General features: G+C 40.8%; 1 protein-coding gene across 1 annotated transcript in view; it reads right to left on the bottom strand.

The window, feature by feature from the left end:
- Positions 1–14,474, bottom strand: part of Dsg1 (desmoglein 1) — a 32,358-nt gene extending 17,884 nt beyond the window's left edge. Inside the window, exons 1-5 of the mRNA XM_063277680.1 lie at positions 12,769–14,474; positions 4,024–4,059; positions 3,465–3,596; positions 2,238–2,393; positions 805–949 (exon numbers count right to left, since the gene is read on the bottom strand). Coding sequence (XP_063133750.1) covers positions 805–949; positions 2,238–2,393; positions 3,465–3,596; positions 4,024–4,059; positions 12,769–12,816 — 517 coding nt within the window. The 5' untranslated portion in view covers positions 12,817–14,474. The remainder of the gene's footprint in view (positions 1–804; positions 950–2,237; positions 2,394–3,464; positions 3,597–4,023; positions 4,060–12,768) is intronic.
- Between the last annotated feature and the right edge of the window lie 2,703 nt (positions 14,475–17,177).

Below are 17,177 nucleotides of genomic sequence, written 5' to 3'. Positions count from 1 at the left end.
AATGGGAAGCAAAGATTTCTTGACATTCATTTGTTGTTAAGAAAAGCTCTAAGCATCAAAACAGATTACGTGTATTGAATATCTTTGAGTGACTTAAGGTAATCAACTTTGTTCTGTTTCTGGTACTTACTACTCCCCAGTTTTTACTGGGCGCTGTTTACTCCATCCCTCTGCCTTGGAAATGAGTGAGAACATATGATGTCTATTTTTTTGTGTCTGGCTTGATTTGTGTAGTGGTGATCTAAGTTACAATGCATGAGCTCTTTTGAGCTCTTCAGAATAGAGTGTCAATCTGTGTTCTATTTTGAAATGATTACAGAAGGAAGAGTATGGAATTCTTCAGTGCTTACTGGTTAATGACCGGGGAATTCTCTTGATCCTTGTTTGGTTATTATGTATTTTATTGAATAATGTACTCCCATAAGGAGGAACATTTCTTATGTCTGGGTAAAAAATAAATTGAAAGTGAGGATTTTGATCATATGTGAGTGGAATTGCCTTTCAAACACATTTGGGCAGAGAGTAAATTCCCATTTCTCCGAGCCTGTAGGCACTTGCAGATCCTGTCGGGATGTAGTGTAAGAATCTCCAAAGAGCTAGGGCACAAGGCAGACTGTCAGTCCCACTTGTTGCTTTGGAGGTGCTCCTGGGCTGACACCACAACTATGTCTTGAGTCGTTGGTTCCGGATGCTTTCTACACTTTCTCCCAGTTGATGTTTACCTTGCCACAGCTCAGCCCCGTTGCCTAGCAACAGCAATTTAGTCATCAACACATTGTTTCTTTAATAGTGCAGGTGACTCACTTGCGTTAGAGTTTTCCTCGATTTGTCCTAGAAATGTAGTCATTGAAAACACAGGAGGGTTGTCATTTATATCCATCACCCTGACTCTAAGCTCTAGTGGATTCTCCAGGTCTTGACCTTGTGCATTCAGTGCTCGGCAGTAGATCTAGACGGGAAAGGAAAAAGTCAGTGGCAAGGCATGTATTTGTCACTTCTCACAGAATGCAGGCATCCCTGGGTACCACAGGATTAAGGGACACATTATTATTATTATTATTATTATTATTATTATTATTATTATTACTTCCCACTAAAACAGCGACACGAGCAACTTATACAATCAATAAGACAAGGCAAGGAAGAGCATTCAATGCAAGTTTAAAAACATCCTGGTACGTTAGATAAAAGGAATGATGCATAGTCTATGTTTACAATCAAGCCATGCCAGAGGAGGACGTTAGAGAATGTGGTCAGGGATAGTCAGGAGCACTGTAAACAATAAGTGGCATTCTTAAGTGTTGGAATACCGATTTGGACTTGGAAGCCAAGTGATTAAAGTAATTCTAGGGACGCAGATGAGCAGTGTGAATTAAGGCAGCAAAAAGTAAGGAATATCTGAAGGTAGCTTGGAATATGATTTTTTTTCAGGGCTGGGAATCAAAGCCAGGCCTTTTCATGGAGTCAGCAAATGCTTAATCACTGAGTTTCATCCTCCGATCTTTGATGGGATTTTAATAGAAGAGACTGTAAGATCAGTGAAAAGTTTGTTTTCATTTTTATTTTATTTTTTTTTTAATTAAGAAATGTCAGCCATGTGATTGATGGAAATGGAGGCAGTCGATAGATGAGGAGAACAGAAGAGAAAAGGTAAGTCAGAGGTTAAGGCACATTAGAAGAGAGGCTACTGAAGTTGTGTGACAGTGTCTAGGAATAAAAAAGAGAGATAAGGCCAGGTAGGGATGAGTGAGTTTCTGAAGTTAATTTAGAGCTCAGATGAGTTTGATTATAATGAAATTTGTTCACATGAAACAACTGGCCTCCAGGAGCTCAAGGCTCATCCCTTGGCTTAAAAGGAGAAAGGCAGGGGGACATAGGGGACGGGGAGGGAAGGGGAGGGAAAGCTCTGATCTGGATGCAAAGTAAATAAGTTAATTAATGAAAAGAAGGAACTATTGATTTCCACTGATGTTTCTCTTTTAAAGATTGAATAGAAGTTAAAGATTTGTCCTTCCAAACAAATTAATTTGTTACAGAGCTGATGTAAACTAAGATTTTTGTTAACACATAAGGGAAACATTTCTCTATTAATATTTCCTCATCTATTGGGGTAATGAATTAAGAAAGATCTCAGAAGGCCCAATATTGAGACTCTTGAAATCAAATCTGGTATGGTCTAAGATTTTTCCAGGAATAACATCTACTTGAATAAAGATATTGACACAAAGCCCACTTACAATGAAAAAGGGGGTGACTTCACGATCAACAATGGATGTTATATTGATTTCGCCAGTCTTCTGATTAATAATGAAGATTCCATAAGGTGGTTGGTCAATTCCTACTCCGGAGATGCGGTATGTCACTGGTTGGTTTGCAGCACAATCTGAATGAATCTGTATAAAGACACAGTGAAGATGTTACAAGGGCCATGTGAACTTCTACACGCAACAGATGACAACTGTCTTCCTGGAGAACTGTTGAGTATGCGGTCTACAACATCACCTGGGAGTTTTTAGAAACGGGGAAATGATAAATAACAATGTAATAAAACAATTCCATTTCTATGTCTACCAAACAATAAAGAAACAAATGTCACCCTAAGAAGTCTTTATATACATCAGTCATAGAGGTCATAATCATCAAACATTTATAGTTTTATTTTCATATTAGTTTTGGACTCTGTGCTAGCTCTTTGTCTAGAGATAGCCTTCTTAGAGAGTTATCATGTAATGTTGGTATTTAAATTAAATATAACTTTAAAAATACAAAGATTCAGGAAAGTATTTAAATGGACTTTATAGTAGCAGGCTATTTGAAACTTCTAATTTTAAAAGTGGGGAGGAGAAGGAAAGTACCCACTCCAATAAAGGGTGGTAACTTCTAAATAGTTTATGAATATAAGCAAATCTTACAAGGGAGTTGCCTGTGTATCTGTACAAATGGCTGTTTTTACATCTCTGTGTGTGTATCTACATGTCTGTGGGGGTGAATCTGTGTGTATGTAGGGAGTAGGTTCCTGAGTTTGTGCTTTTGTGTATGAAAAAAAGAAGAAGGAGAATGAGAGGAGCTTGAGGTTATGAACGAGACAACCTCTGGATGTTTGTAAATATGGGCAAACAGGAGTTAATTCTGAGGGTTATGCAGCAGAAAGAGCACATGGTCTGACCACGTTGAGTCCTCAATGCATTTGTAAATCATGGTCCTTTTGGAGTTTAGTGTTACGCACGTTCATGGGTGTTACTTTTGCCAATGAGACAAAACGGTGTTTAGCGCTTTATTCAAGCACCCAACGTTCTTGGTTTATCCCTTTAGGAATTTTGGTTTTCATAATTTGAGTGGGGCGGTGCTGTTAGACCGTACCTTTTCAGTAATATGTGTTTACAAAGCACATGAAAACTGGGCTCTTCCAGAAGTGCGCCCTAGCCCTTGTGCGGTCCAGACTCCTGTTCTGGGTTCACACTTACTTTGGCAATTGGGTTTCTTTTTGAGTTGTCTTCTCCTTCCCGACAGGCTGCGGCGAACTTGATCCATTCTCGTTTCTGCCTTCTGATGGAATGCCACTTGATGGTACCATTTTTGGCGTTATGATCTCTTACCTTAAATAGGTAAAACGTTGTGTCTGTTAACTGTTACTTATGGGTATTCCACTGGGGATTTTGGAGGAGGAGCAATTATGTCAGGAAGAGAAGATGGATAGTTTAGTGGCAAACTAAGAACTCTGGTAATTTTAGCAGTTGGAACTGTCCCACTGTAGTGGTTTTGTATTTATAAGAATGAAGGTTTTCTTGAGGACAGCCAAGTCAACTCTCTTTTGGTCTGCTCCCTCTGTCCCTCTGTCCCTTTCCCCATTTTCTCTTTCTAGTTTTTTCTTTTCTTTTGTTTATTACATGATTTGAGACAGGGTTTCTTTCTGTAGCCCAGGGGACCGCTTATCCACAGTTCTCATGCCTCAGCCTCGGGAGTGCTGAGGTCACAAGCCTTCACTACTCTATTAGTCTGGGAAAAAAAGGTTTCAAATCTTACCTGGATTTGAAATTCACTGTTAACTTCAAGCACCACCTGTGAAAAGCAGCCACAACGGTTAACTTTAAACTATTTTAAAGTCTATATTACTCAATAAATAAAAACACACAAAATAAAAATAAGATCAAACAATACAGGTGTGGGGTAAATTAATGGCTCTAACTCTTCCTTATCTCTTTCTCCTGATCAGCAAGCGCTCTCTACATTAACACATGTGCTATGAGCAGTGTTCTGTTCAACTTAAGTTCCAGATCTGAATGTTGCAATAACTTGTGGTGAAGTAGCAGGATATATTAAGTGATTTTTAATCTAAAATTGTGATTATTTTTAAAACACTGATATTCACATGTCAAAGTAATGTGTCTGTATATTTGTTTAAGACATGGTAAAATGTACAACTAAAAACGAAACATTTTTTACATTCCTTACTTTATTTTGCACTGAGGGTTAGTTTATGTGAGTGTGAACCCTTAGGTTTTGCAAATATATTTTCAAATAAGAAGTATTCAGCTTCTAATTGAGTTTTTCATAAGAGCAAAGCCTCAAATCCATGCTTACAATCAGACTTTAGTGACGATACAAAAGCTATAGTGTACCACTAAAATATGAATAATCCCTTTTAAACAGTGATTAGCTTTTTATAGCTGGTTTCAGGTTCATCCTTAATGAAAATACGAACTTACAGTTTCCAAGAAAATGTTTTGGAAAAACTGTCAAAATGGAAAAGTTAACCAACCAACCAATCATATATTTATAGTCTACATGAGTATCGTGAAGAGAAATATTGCCCACAATATTATGTCAGTCATTGTAATTATTATTAACATTAACCGGACGATAATTAAGTAGAAGACAATGTGGCCAGTGAAATCTGCACGTTCATCGTCATCTCAAACACAGGAGGCCATTATTATCTCCTTTATACAGGCAAAGAAACTGAGATGGGGCTACCAGCTTACTGCAAAATGCAATCTTACACCGTTTAGTCTAAACATGTGTTTATTTCATAGTCAAATGTAAGACAGCCTATTTTCTCAAATAAATTATTAACTAAAACATTACCCTGATATTACATCTTTGAGAACTAAATCTCATATTAGTCATGTTTTTTGCGCTCTCTCTCTCTCTCTCTCTCTCTCTCTCTCTCTCTCTCTCTCTCGTGTGTGTGTGTGTGTATGTGTGAGTGTGTGCATGTGTATGTACTTCATGTATGAATACATGTGTGCTCAGGTGAATGCCTATGTACATGTGACCTATACAATGCTGTTGTTTGAGTTGGGCTTGAGTGCAGAACTCCTTTATCCCAGTGAGTTCTTGCTGCCTGTGTTATTTTGGGCGTTCTTTCCTTGCTTGTGCTTCTGGGTGCGATGGCGTTGCAGGGCTGCCTTATCTGTCTGTTTGGAAGTCATTTCTTCATAGCTACAGCCTGTGTACTCATCGGCTATCTGTTATTGCACTTCTTTTCCTGGAGTGAGGTGCCCGTGCCTGCCGCTTTGGGTAACTGGCCAGATGACTAAGAACTCTGCCCAGCTTTGTGAAGCTAGGTCATCCTCTTTCCCATGAGAGGCGACTTCGGCAGAAGACCAAGGTTTCACCACAGTGTCAGACTCACAATTGGATGGGTAATTAAAAAACTGCCTAGTCTGCCTTTTAAAATGTGTGTGAGCTGCTGCTGCTCCTCCTCCCCTCCTCTTTCCTTCTTCATTTTCTCAGAATGCAGAATAAACTCATACACTAAGTATTAGGCTTTTACAGACAAAACAATGACATGGAAAGATCATTATGTAGTCTAAAAGCAACACACACACACACAAACACACACACAGAGACACACACACATACAGAGCCCTATCTATATGTGTGTATATGTATATATATTCTATATAAATTCTATATAAAAATAGCCCAAAAGACACATGCACATTAATTTCTATATCACTTTTATAGCTCTATCTCATTCAAGATGTGGGTAATCAGACCTCACACAGATGCCTTTCTAGTCCTAACATCATTCTTTGTGTGCTACAGGGATGCTGAAGCATTATGGTCATGGGAAAGGCATGCTGAAATTATAGGCTTGAAAGATTACTTGGACAACAGTTGGTAGGAGCAATGGGAAGACTAAGAAATTACAGGCTAAAGGTTGTTGGGTCTTAAACACCAATCAAAGCAGAGGTGAGGAAGAGCTGAGTAGATGCAGAGGTAGTGGGAGCCAAGGGAAAAGAGCAAGGGAGAGATTCTGGACTGACAGGATCCACAAGGTTAGAGAGCAGATGGGATGGGAGATAGAGAGCAGGCAGGATCTCAGGAGCTCGCAGTGCTAAAATGTGGGATAGAACTGGAGGAAGGAGAAGGTTGGAGGTGCTGGAGGGATGCCAGATAAAGGCATGTAGCCACTAAGCAAACACCTAGCTTGGGTTTGTAATGCTGAGCTGTATCCACTCGGGCAGGGTTGTTGAAATCATAGGAGAACTGGATACTTGTAAAGTCGAAGATTCGGCAAAGAAACAGCCTGTGGCCAAGGATGGCACAGGGAACTTTGTTTAACTGGGAGTAACTGGAAAGCTGAGTGGTGGCATTGGTTGTGAAGAGACAGTGAGGAGGAAGAGAGGAGGAAAGAAAGGAGCAAGGGAGGTGGAGGGAAGAAAGGCAGGTGTGAAAGGGTACCATACAGATCGGAGGGAATAAAACGACTCACAGACACCAAAGACCAGGTGTTGAAAGACCGGATGAAAGGTTAGATGATGTTAAAAAATTGAACTGTGTGAAATTAGAGGAAATCTTGGAGTTCCAGGGTCCTTCCGGAGAACGTTTTCAACTAGACAAGACAAAGGTTGGCCTTACCAAAAGAGAACAAAGGATGAAGAGAATTTGGAAGACATACAATTTCTTTCCCAAGAATTTTGATAAGATAAAAGAACAAGACAGAATTGTAGCATTAGGTGTGGGGATCAGGAAAATTTTTGTGGAGGAGGGAGATACTACGTTTGAAAGTTGAGAAGAGATTTTGATTAGAAAGAAGCTTACTTTTAAAAGAGGTGTAAGGGGGTGGTTAGGCACGCAATGAGGAAGATGGAGATTATGATAAGTTGATTGGAAAAGCACTGTCAGAGAACACTTGTCCTAAATGACCTAAATGGTAATGTTCTGACAATGATGGAGTAGCTTGAGCTCCGAAATAATTCTGAAATTTCTGCAGTGGCAGTTTCCCCAGAGACATGGGCTGTCAAGTGTTCAGCGAGACTCTATTCTCTTGCCCACTGAAAACCTCATCTGTCTGTGTCTCCGTGTCATGTCACCAGCACTGAAAACTAAACTCTCTTGGAGTCCAAAAGTTGTATAACATCAGTAAGTAGTTCATCTCAATAGGCTCTTCCCTTCACACCTGCTTCCACAGCCAAAGTTCATTCACTTAAAAACCAAAGGACGCAAATTCATGGCACTAGACGTGAATTTTAACAAGTTTTTTATTTTATTTTATTAAAACTTGTCATTTGGCTATAATAAAATTTGGCTTGAGGGTAATTTTATGAGGAAAATATCCTATATTAATAATGAAGGAAGTGGCAGCTTGTTGAATAAAATGTCTTTGTTAAGTATTAGGTACTTTACAAGCATAAGCCAGAAAGAATGGGTAAGATAGAATGTTTCTTATAAAACAAACAACCCCCACCCCCAGAATAAACAGCAAAACAAACACACCCGTCTTTTATATTTCTTTTAGATTTCTCCGACAATGGCTATGATGTTGGGGTTGGCCATACCTCAGTGTGTTAATTTCTCCTATTTGTTCATATCTTTGAGGAACGTGTGCTATAAGGGTCTAAGACAGCATGGTGTCTTTAAAGCAGTGCTTCTTAACGTTCTCAATCAAAGGTCATAACCCTTCTGGAGGAAGAACAACCCTTTCACAGGGGTCACATGTCAGATGCCCTGCACGTAAGATTATGATTTGTAACAGTAGAAAACTATAGATACGAAGTAACATGAAATGATCTTATGGTTGTGGATCATCACAATACAAAGGAACTGTATTAAAGAGTTACAGCCTTAGGAAGCACGAGACCTTGAACATTCTGGCAAGCTTTGGTTGAAAGTTCAGGTGGAGCAACACTTTATCACAAAACATTGGGATAAGGCAACATGATTATTTCCATACTGACTTCCTTGATAGCATATAATTTTGGAGTATGTGTGGGAAAAGTAACTTGAACTATTAAAAATTTCCCTTTTGGGTTACTGTTCTGAGTAATGAGACGCCATGGAGTCGTCTTGCATTCATTGAGAGAACTGTGAGGGATGCAGAGGTTAATCTGACATGGGACTTGCCCTCAAATAGCTTAGAATTAGAGAGTTTCAAAAGCAGCAATCAGCTGTTAATTTGTAGGAATATAATTCTAATTACACAAGTATAAAAGACTACTCACGCTCGTAGAGCAATTAAGAGCATGGATCACCAGCCATTGGCATGAGAAAAGTTGGACCTATCTAAGACCATTACAAGAGTTCGCATGCCAAGCATAACTAGTACAAGTGGCATGACCCAGCACCCTGGAGGGCGTTACCTCAGCGGAGGAAGCAAAAGAAATTTACCCACAATGCCCAGCAGACCAAGTTTCCTGCCTGGGCATTAGGCAATGACAGTTAAGGTGCTGGGATGTTCAGCAACAGAGTCCTTGTTGAATAGAGAGGTGTCAGAAAGCAGGAGATGTGCATAGGGACCAGCGGGTCAGGTGCTTCTCGAGTCACCTCTACTGCATCCTTGCTTTGGCTTTTCTTGCTATTGAAACGCTTTCTTTCACACTGGGACAGCCCGAATTGCCTGGTGGTGGATTTGTCCTCTCCATTCATATAAAATGGAAAGAAGATATGACTGCTAAGTTGTCAGATTCTTAGGAAGGTTTTGCAAACACCACATTTGTGGAGATGATCCTGTGTAACTACAGTTTATATTTCACTCACCAGAGGACTAGAAACACCAATTCCATTCCCTATAACATGAGGGACTGAAATGCTATTCTCGGCAGTGTAGGTCCAGCATCAGGCTCCATGCTGGATTTTCTTCTGTTTGGTCTAGAGCAGCTGTTTAATACTTTTTCTTTTTTTCTTTTTTTTTTTTTTTGGTTCTTTTTTTCGGAGCTGGGGACCGAACCCAGGGCCTTGCGCTTCCTAGGCAAGCGCTCTACCACTGAGCTAAATCCCCAACCCCAATACTTTTTCTTACTTTTGGTGTCAGTTAACAAAAATAAGGGAACTTTCAATATCTGGTTCAAATAACATAATAAACTATGTCATAAACGAGTACCATTTTAACTCTTTCATGTATGCTTAAAAAGTTCAATCAAGTTCACATTGCGGGGTTAATCTATTGGGCATTTAGGCATTTTACTTTTAATTGAACGAAAGAGTAATATCATAAAAATCTCAGAAAAAGGGTAGACTAGAGCCTACTCTAGTGGTGCGTGCCTATAACTGAAGCATTGAGGAGGCTGAGACAAGAGGATATGTTTAAGAGTAGCATGCACTGCCTGGTGAGTGCAGGCTAGGCTGAGCTGCAGAGGAAGACCCTGAATCAAAAATTTAAAATCAAACAAAAACCAAAACTATGACTAACATTATTTTTGTTAACAGATAAAAGAAGGAGTCCCCCTCCCCGCTCCACCGTGTTCTTTTTATCCTTAAACTGTAGAAGTTGCCTCTATAGGAAAAGCTGTCTTCAGATTTATACTCATGTTTGTCAGATTAACCAGACCTGGCAACTTTGTAAGTGAAATGTCCAGCAATTGTTCGAGCTCTCAGATCCTGCTATTCTCTACCATAGAGGCTGAGGTCATCATAGGCATCACAACCATCAGCAAAGATTTTCTTTTTTTTTGTTGTTGTAAAGGTAGCACTGTTCTCTGGCAGGATAAATACAATATTCTTTCCATACATTGAGATAGATAGAAAGATAGATAGATAGACAGAAAGATAGATAGTTAGATGGTAGATAGATGATAGAAGATAGAAGATAAATAGATGATAGATTGATAAATGAGAGATAGGTGAGAGAGATAGATGAGAGAAGATGGATAGATAGATTGATAGATGAGAGATTGGTGATAGATAAGAGAAGGAGGGGTGAGGAGAAAGAAGAGGAAGAAGAGGATGAGGAAAAGGGGGGTGAGGAGGAGTAAGAGTCAGTTCATGCCTTTATCTTGCAGTGCTGCAACAGATATGAGCTACCATCTACCCAGGTGGATGTGTGAGTCAGTGGGGAGCTTATGCCGCCATCCTGGTCCTTTTAGGAGTAACTTCTCTGCTGTAGTCTCTCGGACCTAACTTACTTATTTAGGGAAGGCTTAAAGCATGACTTCCACATGTGCTGAGCAGGTCACGAAATACACCAACACATAACTGTCCAGCCCTCTAAACAGCTTTATATAAAAATATTATCAGCTCTCACATTTGAAAGAAGTTGGCATTTTTCAAATGCATTCCTAACATGGATTTTTATTTATCAACTTTTAACAGCGAATAGACTTCATATTGCTTTCCACTCTTTTACTTTGGTAAAGGTGAATACACTCAGTGAGGCTGGGGACTGAAGACTGGGATTGCAATATCTGCTAAAATTGGCAATGCAAATAGGATACCCAAGGCCTTCAAAGGGAAATATTTCACCAGAAAGAGTAGAATTAACTGGAAAGATGCTATTTTAAGTTGTTACAGTAAAAGTTTCTAAAGATGGGCTGGGGAGAAGCCTGGGTGGTGAAGAGTGTGCTCTTGCAGAAGACTGAATTCAGTCCTCAGCACCCACACTCCTTGATTAGTCAGCACTGGGAACACCTGCTCAGGGGCACCCACACACCTGTATCATACACTCACACAGACTCATTCATACACACACACACACACACACACACACACACACACACACACACACACAAGTAAAAACAGAAATAAAGATAAAATGTCTGAGAAACATGTCTTAGATTCCACAGACTTCTCTCTTCTCCTAACCAATTCTCTCTCTCTGTCTATCTGTCTGTCTGTCTCTCTCCCTCTGTCTCTGTCTCTGTCTCTCCCTGTCTGTTTCTCTCTGTCTCTGTCTCTCCCTCCCCTCCAAGTCTAGAGAATAAAACTATATATTTCCAGAACCTCTTCCCCTAGGCCAACAGTTCCATGAGGACTTTGGTAAGATGATCTATTTTATTGACAAATCAGAAATATCCTGTTTGGAGGAACTTTGTAAAATGCAGTTAATTAGAAATACTTTTATAAATGAAGAAACAAAGACTTATTCATAAATTCAATGAAGGCTAGCAGATAGGCGCTAAAACAGCACAAATGAGTGGAAATGCTACACGAAGCCTTAAGGAGTCAAATTTATATGAAATTAAAAATTAAAGCATTGGATTATTTAGCAGTACACAGGTGTCCCTGTGGTTAAATGACATGGGGTATAATAATCATTGATTTTTTTTTCCCCATAGCCCAGGTTGTGACATCACGTGAGCCTAGAAAGTCAGTTAAAAAGCATCTGGACAGCAGTCACACCTGAGGGTGACTTCGAACTAAAGCTCCTGAGACTCACTTGTAACTACACGTTAGTACTTACGAGCCCCTGCCCTTCTATCATTCCCTTCTGAGAATCGAACCCGGGGCCTGATGCCTGCTAGGCAGGTATCCCCTCATTGAGCAACATCCCCAGCCCCATGGCTCCTCCTAATAAATAAACTGAATTCAAACTAGCCAGCATATAGTAAACCAAAACTCTAACGTGGTATGATGCGAATCCACCATTGCAGTTCAAAAACCAAGCAGGTGAAAACAGTGCAGGGCCATATCCTGCCAAAAGCCAGCTGGGGAGGGATTTGCCTGGCCCTGACCCTTTGAGATGACATTTATCCCACTGGGAGAGAGTATGACTTTAAAACTCTTTGCTGAACATGAGATCAATATCCTGGTGTGGCACATTTATGAACTGTGAGAGAAAATGGGTGGCTTGGAAGGGGGCAACAATAAATCGTTCCCATGCATGGTTTGACTAACAGGTGTACGGTTCTGTGCCATATCCTGACTGGAGGACACGGACAGCAGCAATCACACCTATCCCTTAGTGAAGCTCATCCTGTCACCTGCTATGTATTTATATAAAACTCCTCCTGTATTCGCAGTTTTTGGAATTAGCAATGGAATTTTCATTCACGCTCTAAACAGCAGAGGGATTTGGCGTTAGTAAGATTCTGACAACCTCTGGGAAGGAAGAGATGGCTGGGACTGTGAGGTTCACCACCGACAGCTGTAATCCTCATGTCTATAAATCCTTTCCTGGCTTTAAAACACAATGTCATTCTGTCAATCAAAACACCCAGAGAAGGGGAAATGTTTCAATTCATAACCCAGACACATCTGGCATATCAATTTGAAAAGATCCATCCATGCGAATGAGAACTTGAACAAGCAAACACAGCAAACTTAGGTCTATCTTAAATTCAATATTTTCCCGGAGTGACCAACCATTGACTGGGATGTCAGACATGGTTTGGTGAGTGGACACTGGGGCGTTAATATGGTGTGGAGTCTTCAATTAAAGAGAGAAACGCCACTTAAAATCACAGTTCATAAAAAACCACCTTGTCATTAACATAAACTTTTAATGGTTTAGCACAGAAGTACCTGGAAATAACATTCTCTGAAAAGTCCTCGCTCGGCTAAGCTGGGGCTAGGGGGTAGGGGATGCTTGGAGCAGAATCCACTTACCAGGAAAGCAAGCAGCAGGGCAGCTCTCCTGAAGGAGTGCCAGTCCATCGCTGCAGCTGGCTTCTGTTACATCCACAGCCAACGGAGTTTGTTTGCTCTTCTCTGCTTTTTCCTTTTTTCCTTCTCCTACTCCGCTGGTGTCTGATTAAAATAATTTCCCAGTAGATGTTCTTACATGCAGGCTTTGAGGTGTTTCTGCCTTCCACTGGGAGAAGGAGGGAAGGTACGTATAACCAGTCTGGATCCCCACCCTAAAAACTTGGGCTGGTCTCAGTGAAATGCTTGACAAGATCATCATTGCTCCCAGGTAAAAGCTAAGGGACACACCCTCTGCCAGTTGAAAAGCTGCTCTCTGTGGGGGTGGGACTTGCCTCTTCTCTACTGAAGGCTTTTGGTGACAGACAGTCAAAAGGGCCAAAGCATGGGGGCTCCTGCTTGTGCTGAAAGGCTTCTCAGCTGTTCAGAAGTTCCCGCTTTTCATCAGATTAATAAGACAAGAATATTTGGACTGTCTGTGTCATTCGTAGACTCGTATAGCTTATGTTCAGAGCCAAACCCTCAGGTCATAGTAGAGAATTATAAGCTTCTCATTTTAGTAGATGTTAGGAAAGATGCAGCTAGTTCCAGAGTTATTAAGGTTAGAATTACTAATGACGAGTGAGGATTTTTAAAAAGCATTTTTGAACGAACAAGGCATAACTCTTCCGATCATTTACTGCCTTGTGTAACTCCTGCTCTCCTTTATGTGACCTGTTTAAGGCCAGGGAGCTCCCCATTTTCTCTCTATGGGTATTTTCATCTCCCTCTTTAATTTTCTCCTCTTTAAGGGCCTGTCCTTTTAAAATGCATTAAAACAAACTTGAAAACTTCACCAAGGTAGATTCGAAGGAAACAGCCACAGCCTCCAGTTAAAATCCTGTCCAGTGCTGAAATGCTAACGAGGGTACGGAAGATTCACTTCGAGTGAGGTGGTTAAAATCAGTGTGGATTCCCAAGCACAGGGCCAAGACTGCACACGGAGCCAATTAAGACACAGGGTAAGGCTGCCCACACATGCAGCGCTGCAAGAGCTTGAGGCGAGCAAGAATGTTGACCCACACACAGCAACAGTCTCTTGGGATACCTTCTCTCAAATACCCTCTCAGGAACCCAATCGGAGCTGGACACCCTCGGGATTTGTTACGGCACTCGGAAGCAAGGCCAGTGTGATAACGTGTAGATTATTGTCAGAGAATGCTAAACTTGTCCCAGAAAAGGAAGATCTCTCTGGGGGCCAGCCTATACGGTGTTGTCATTTTGCTCTTGGTGTGTGGCAACACTTACCTGACAGCGGTTTGAAATGTCACATGATTCACTGGAGGACACAGAGGGGTGGAAAGGGGCCTTCTGTGCTTGCAGTGAGTAAAAATGGTAGGTAGGGATTGGTTGCTGTGACTAGACAAAGTAATGAGAGGAGTAGGCTGAATTCCTCACCAGTAACCGAGAATATGAGGGTCCACCTATGACTCAGTTTGAACAATGCATTATTAGTAAATAGATCATGTGACCGGGAATGACAGAGCACTCACCAGGCACCAAAGACTGGAGGACCGACTCTTGTAGGCTGGCGTGACCAGGGAATATTCTACCCATCTGGAATTCTGGGCTTGCTGCCAGGAAGCGCCCGGCCCCTCTTCACCCATTGAATTATCTTTCCCTGGCCCCACCCTAACTCAAGGCCCTACTCCAACAATCCCAACCAACCAGATGGTGTGGGGAACGAGCAACTTATCTAGCAGCTTTCTGGGGAGGAGCCCCGATCTCGAGGAGCAGGGACAATCTCAGTGGGAGAATCAGCCACATCAAGCAAAGCGGGGAGGATGCTCACAAGTCTCCATCGCTCTTCCTTTGCCTCTTGTCTTTTCGTCTTTCAGTGCGTCTAAGCACTGAGGAAGTGCTTTTATTTACTTAGAGTGTGGTGCATATATGCATTCGTACGCACTTTTTTTTTAGGCGAAGCTTCTTTACACAGTCCAAGTTGGCCTTGAACTCAGCACCTTGCCAGAGCCTGCCTAGAGTTGCGGTTGCAGCTGTACGCCATTGTGCCTGCTTACCCTTTATTCCCTTGTTTAAAAGGAATTGCATCGGTCATGGGCACAGCCTCTTTTCCTGACTCCGTACCACTCCCTGGTCCTGATGCTAAGGAGTGACGCTCCCTTGAGGTGAACTGTGGAAGTCTTCTCATTCTCCACCATTCTTCAAATGGTCTTCGCTCGGCAGCCCCTTCCTCATCTTGGCGCAACCGCTACTCAGTTTGCACCTGTCCATCTCCGCGCACCGCAAACCTCCCCTCAGTCCTGGTTACTATTTATTGCGATTCCCATTTCTTAGAATTTTTTATGAAATTTGGCAGGGGAGAGGGTAATTTTGAATTGGATTTTCCCTAGTGAGCGGACAAATTCAGTCAACTTCCCTTTTTCTTGATAATACATGGTAAACCCTGGAATGTTACCTCAAAGGAACAGCATTTCTGCCTCTGTACGGCACTTTCCTGGAACACAAACAAAACTTTAAGGATAATAGATTATGCTAAGTTAGAATTCTGTTGGCATGCTCTATGGAATTTATTTCCTATCTGACCTCCTTTTTAGAGGGCCCAGAGCAGACACTCACATTTCAGAAAAACCTTCGAGAATGTGCTACTTTGATGTATGGGTCAAAACGATCTTACCCAATCCTATGCTATAGAGAACAGATGAGGAGGTTTCATCCACAGTTCTGCATAAATCCCGTCGGTGGTGCAGGCCTGTAATCCTGAGCTCAGGTGGTAGAAACGGGAGGATAGACCTTCTATGTCATTCTCAGCTACAGAATAATTTTCCAGTGACATAGTGTTTAATATTGCTCAAAATGAGGTGATGCCTTAATGAGTTAGTGTCATGCACAAAAAATGCCCAAGAGATTGGTGTCTACACTAGATGAAAAAGAATTTACTCATATATAAAAAAAATGAAGTGCAAATTTATGTTTAATGGTTGCCGGCTCAGAAAAGCAGCTATGAAAGTAGTCATGGGGATGTGTAGGGAAGCTTAAACACGATTATTAGAGAATTAGTATAAGGTTTCCTAGGGTGGGTCACATTATATATTTATATATCAGGAAAGGAACTCTTGTGATAATGTAAGTTTCTCCTGGTTGCTCAGCAATTAAAATAAATGAAATAAATACAGTAAGATGTTAGCAACTATTAATGCTCAGTGCTAGCATAAGACATTGGGTTTTTTTTGCTGTTTGTTTTGGTTTATTTAAACATTTCATAATAATAGACCAGAGTAGGAGTTAAGAATGATAAACATTGATCAAATCTGGCTATTGGCCTGTTTTTGTTTATAATTGGAATGCCAGCAGTCTCACGGGGTCTTACCTAGGGTTTATGGGTAATTTCATTCCGCACTGAGTTTTCATAGAGAGCAGGTGGTCAAAAGAGCTTAAGAGATAACAGCTTATGTAATTTTACAGACGGTAGTAACTGGTGTTCGCGCACAGTATTTTTCACTAATGGCTTTGAGAACAGTCCATCTACTGTTTTTCCAGAATTTTCAGAAATTATTGCCTTTGCTGTGTTTTTAAAATTCAGTTCCACCAACATTTCTTAGGATTATTATGAACTACTGGGGTTGTAGGGACACATACACACACACATACATATATATATACACACATATATATTCATAAAAGTTCCCGTTTATTTACTGTTGATTTGAGTGTGAATTGGTACAACCCATGTGGAAATCAGTATAGGGGTTTATTAAAATCTAGAAATAGATCAGCCGTGTAAGCCACCTATGTCTTTCCTGTGCACGTTTCCAAAGGACTCTGTGCCCTACTTCAGAAACACCACCTGCTCATTCAAGTTCATTGCTGTGATATTCACTCAAAATGGAAATAGAAACAGTGTAGGTGTGCATCGACAGATGAATAACAAAATGCAGTACATATACACAATGGGATATTGATCAGCTGCACAGAAAAATGAAATGGTAAAATTTGTAATTAAGTAAATGGAGCCAGGAATAACTATTTGGAGGGAAGTAATCGAGAGCTTAGAGACTAAAACCTCATGTTCTCTCTCATACATGGAATCTTTGGATCTTTAGAACTTTGAATCTTTAGATATGTATGTTTAAATTGGGGCACGTACAGAAGTTAGGACATCAGTGAGGCCCATGGGATTGAATTTCACGGGAGTGGGGACAGAAGCAGGTGGTTATGAAGGAGAAAAGGGAATATGAGAACAGGAAGGGGCTAATGGGGTGGGTAATGGATGGGCAGGTTAGAGTAGCGAAACTTAAAAACTTGGAAAAATCTGTATGTAATATAAATATGCTACTTTGGAAATTTTCTAAAATATATACATACAGTGCGGAGAC

Source organism: Rattus norvegicus, chromosome 18, assembly GCF_036323735.1.
Source record: "Rattus norvegicus strain BN/NHsdMcwi chromosome 18, GRCr8, whole genome shotgun sequence".
Classification (NCBI taxonomy): Eukaryota; Metazoa; Chordata; class Mammalia; order Rodentia; family Muridae; genus Rattus; species Rattus norvegicus.
Note: the sequence above shows the minus strand (reverse complement) of the source record. Positions and strands in the feature narration are given on the sequence as shown.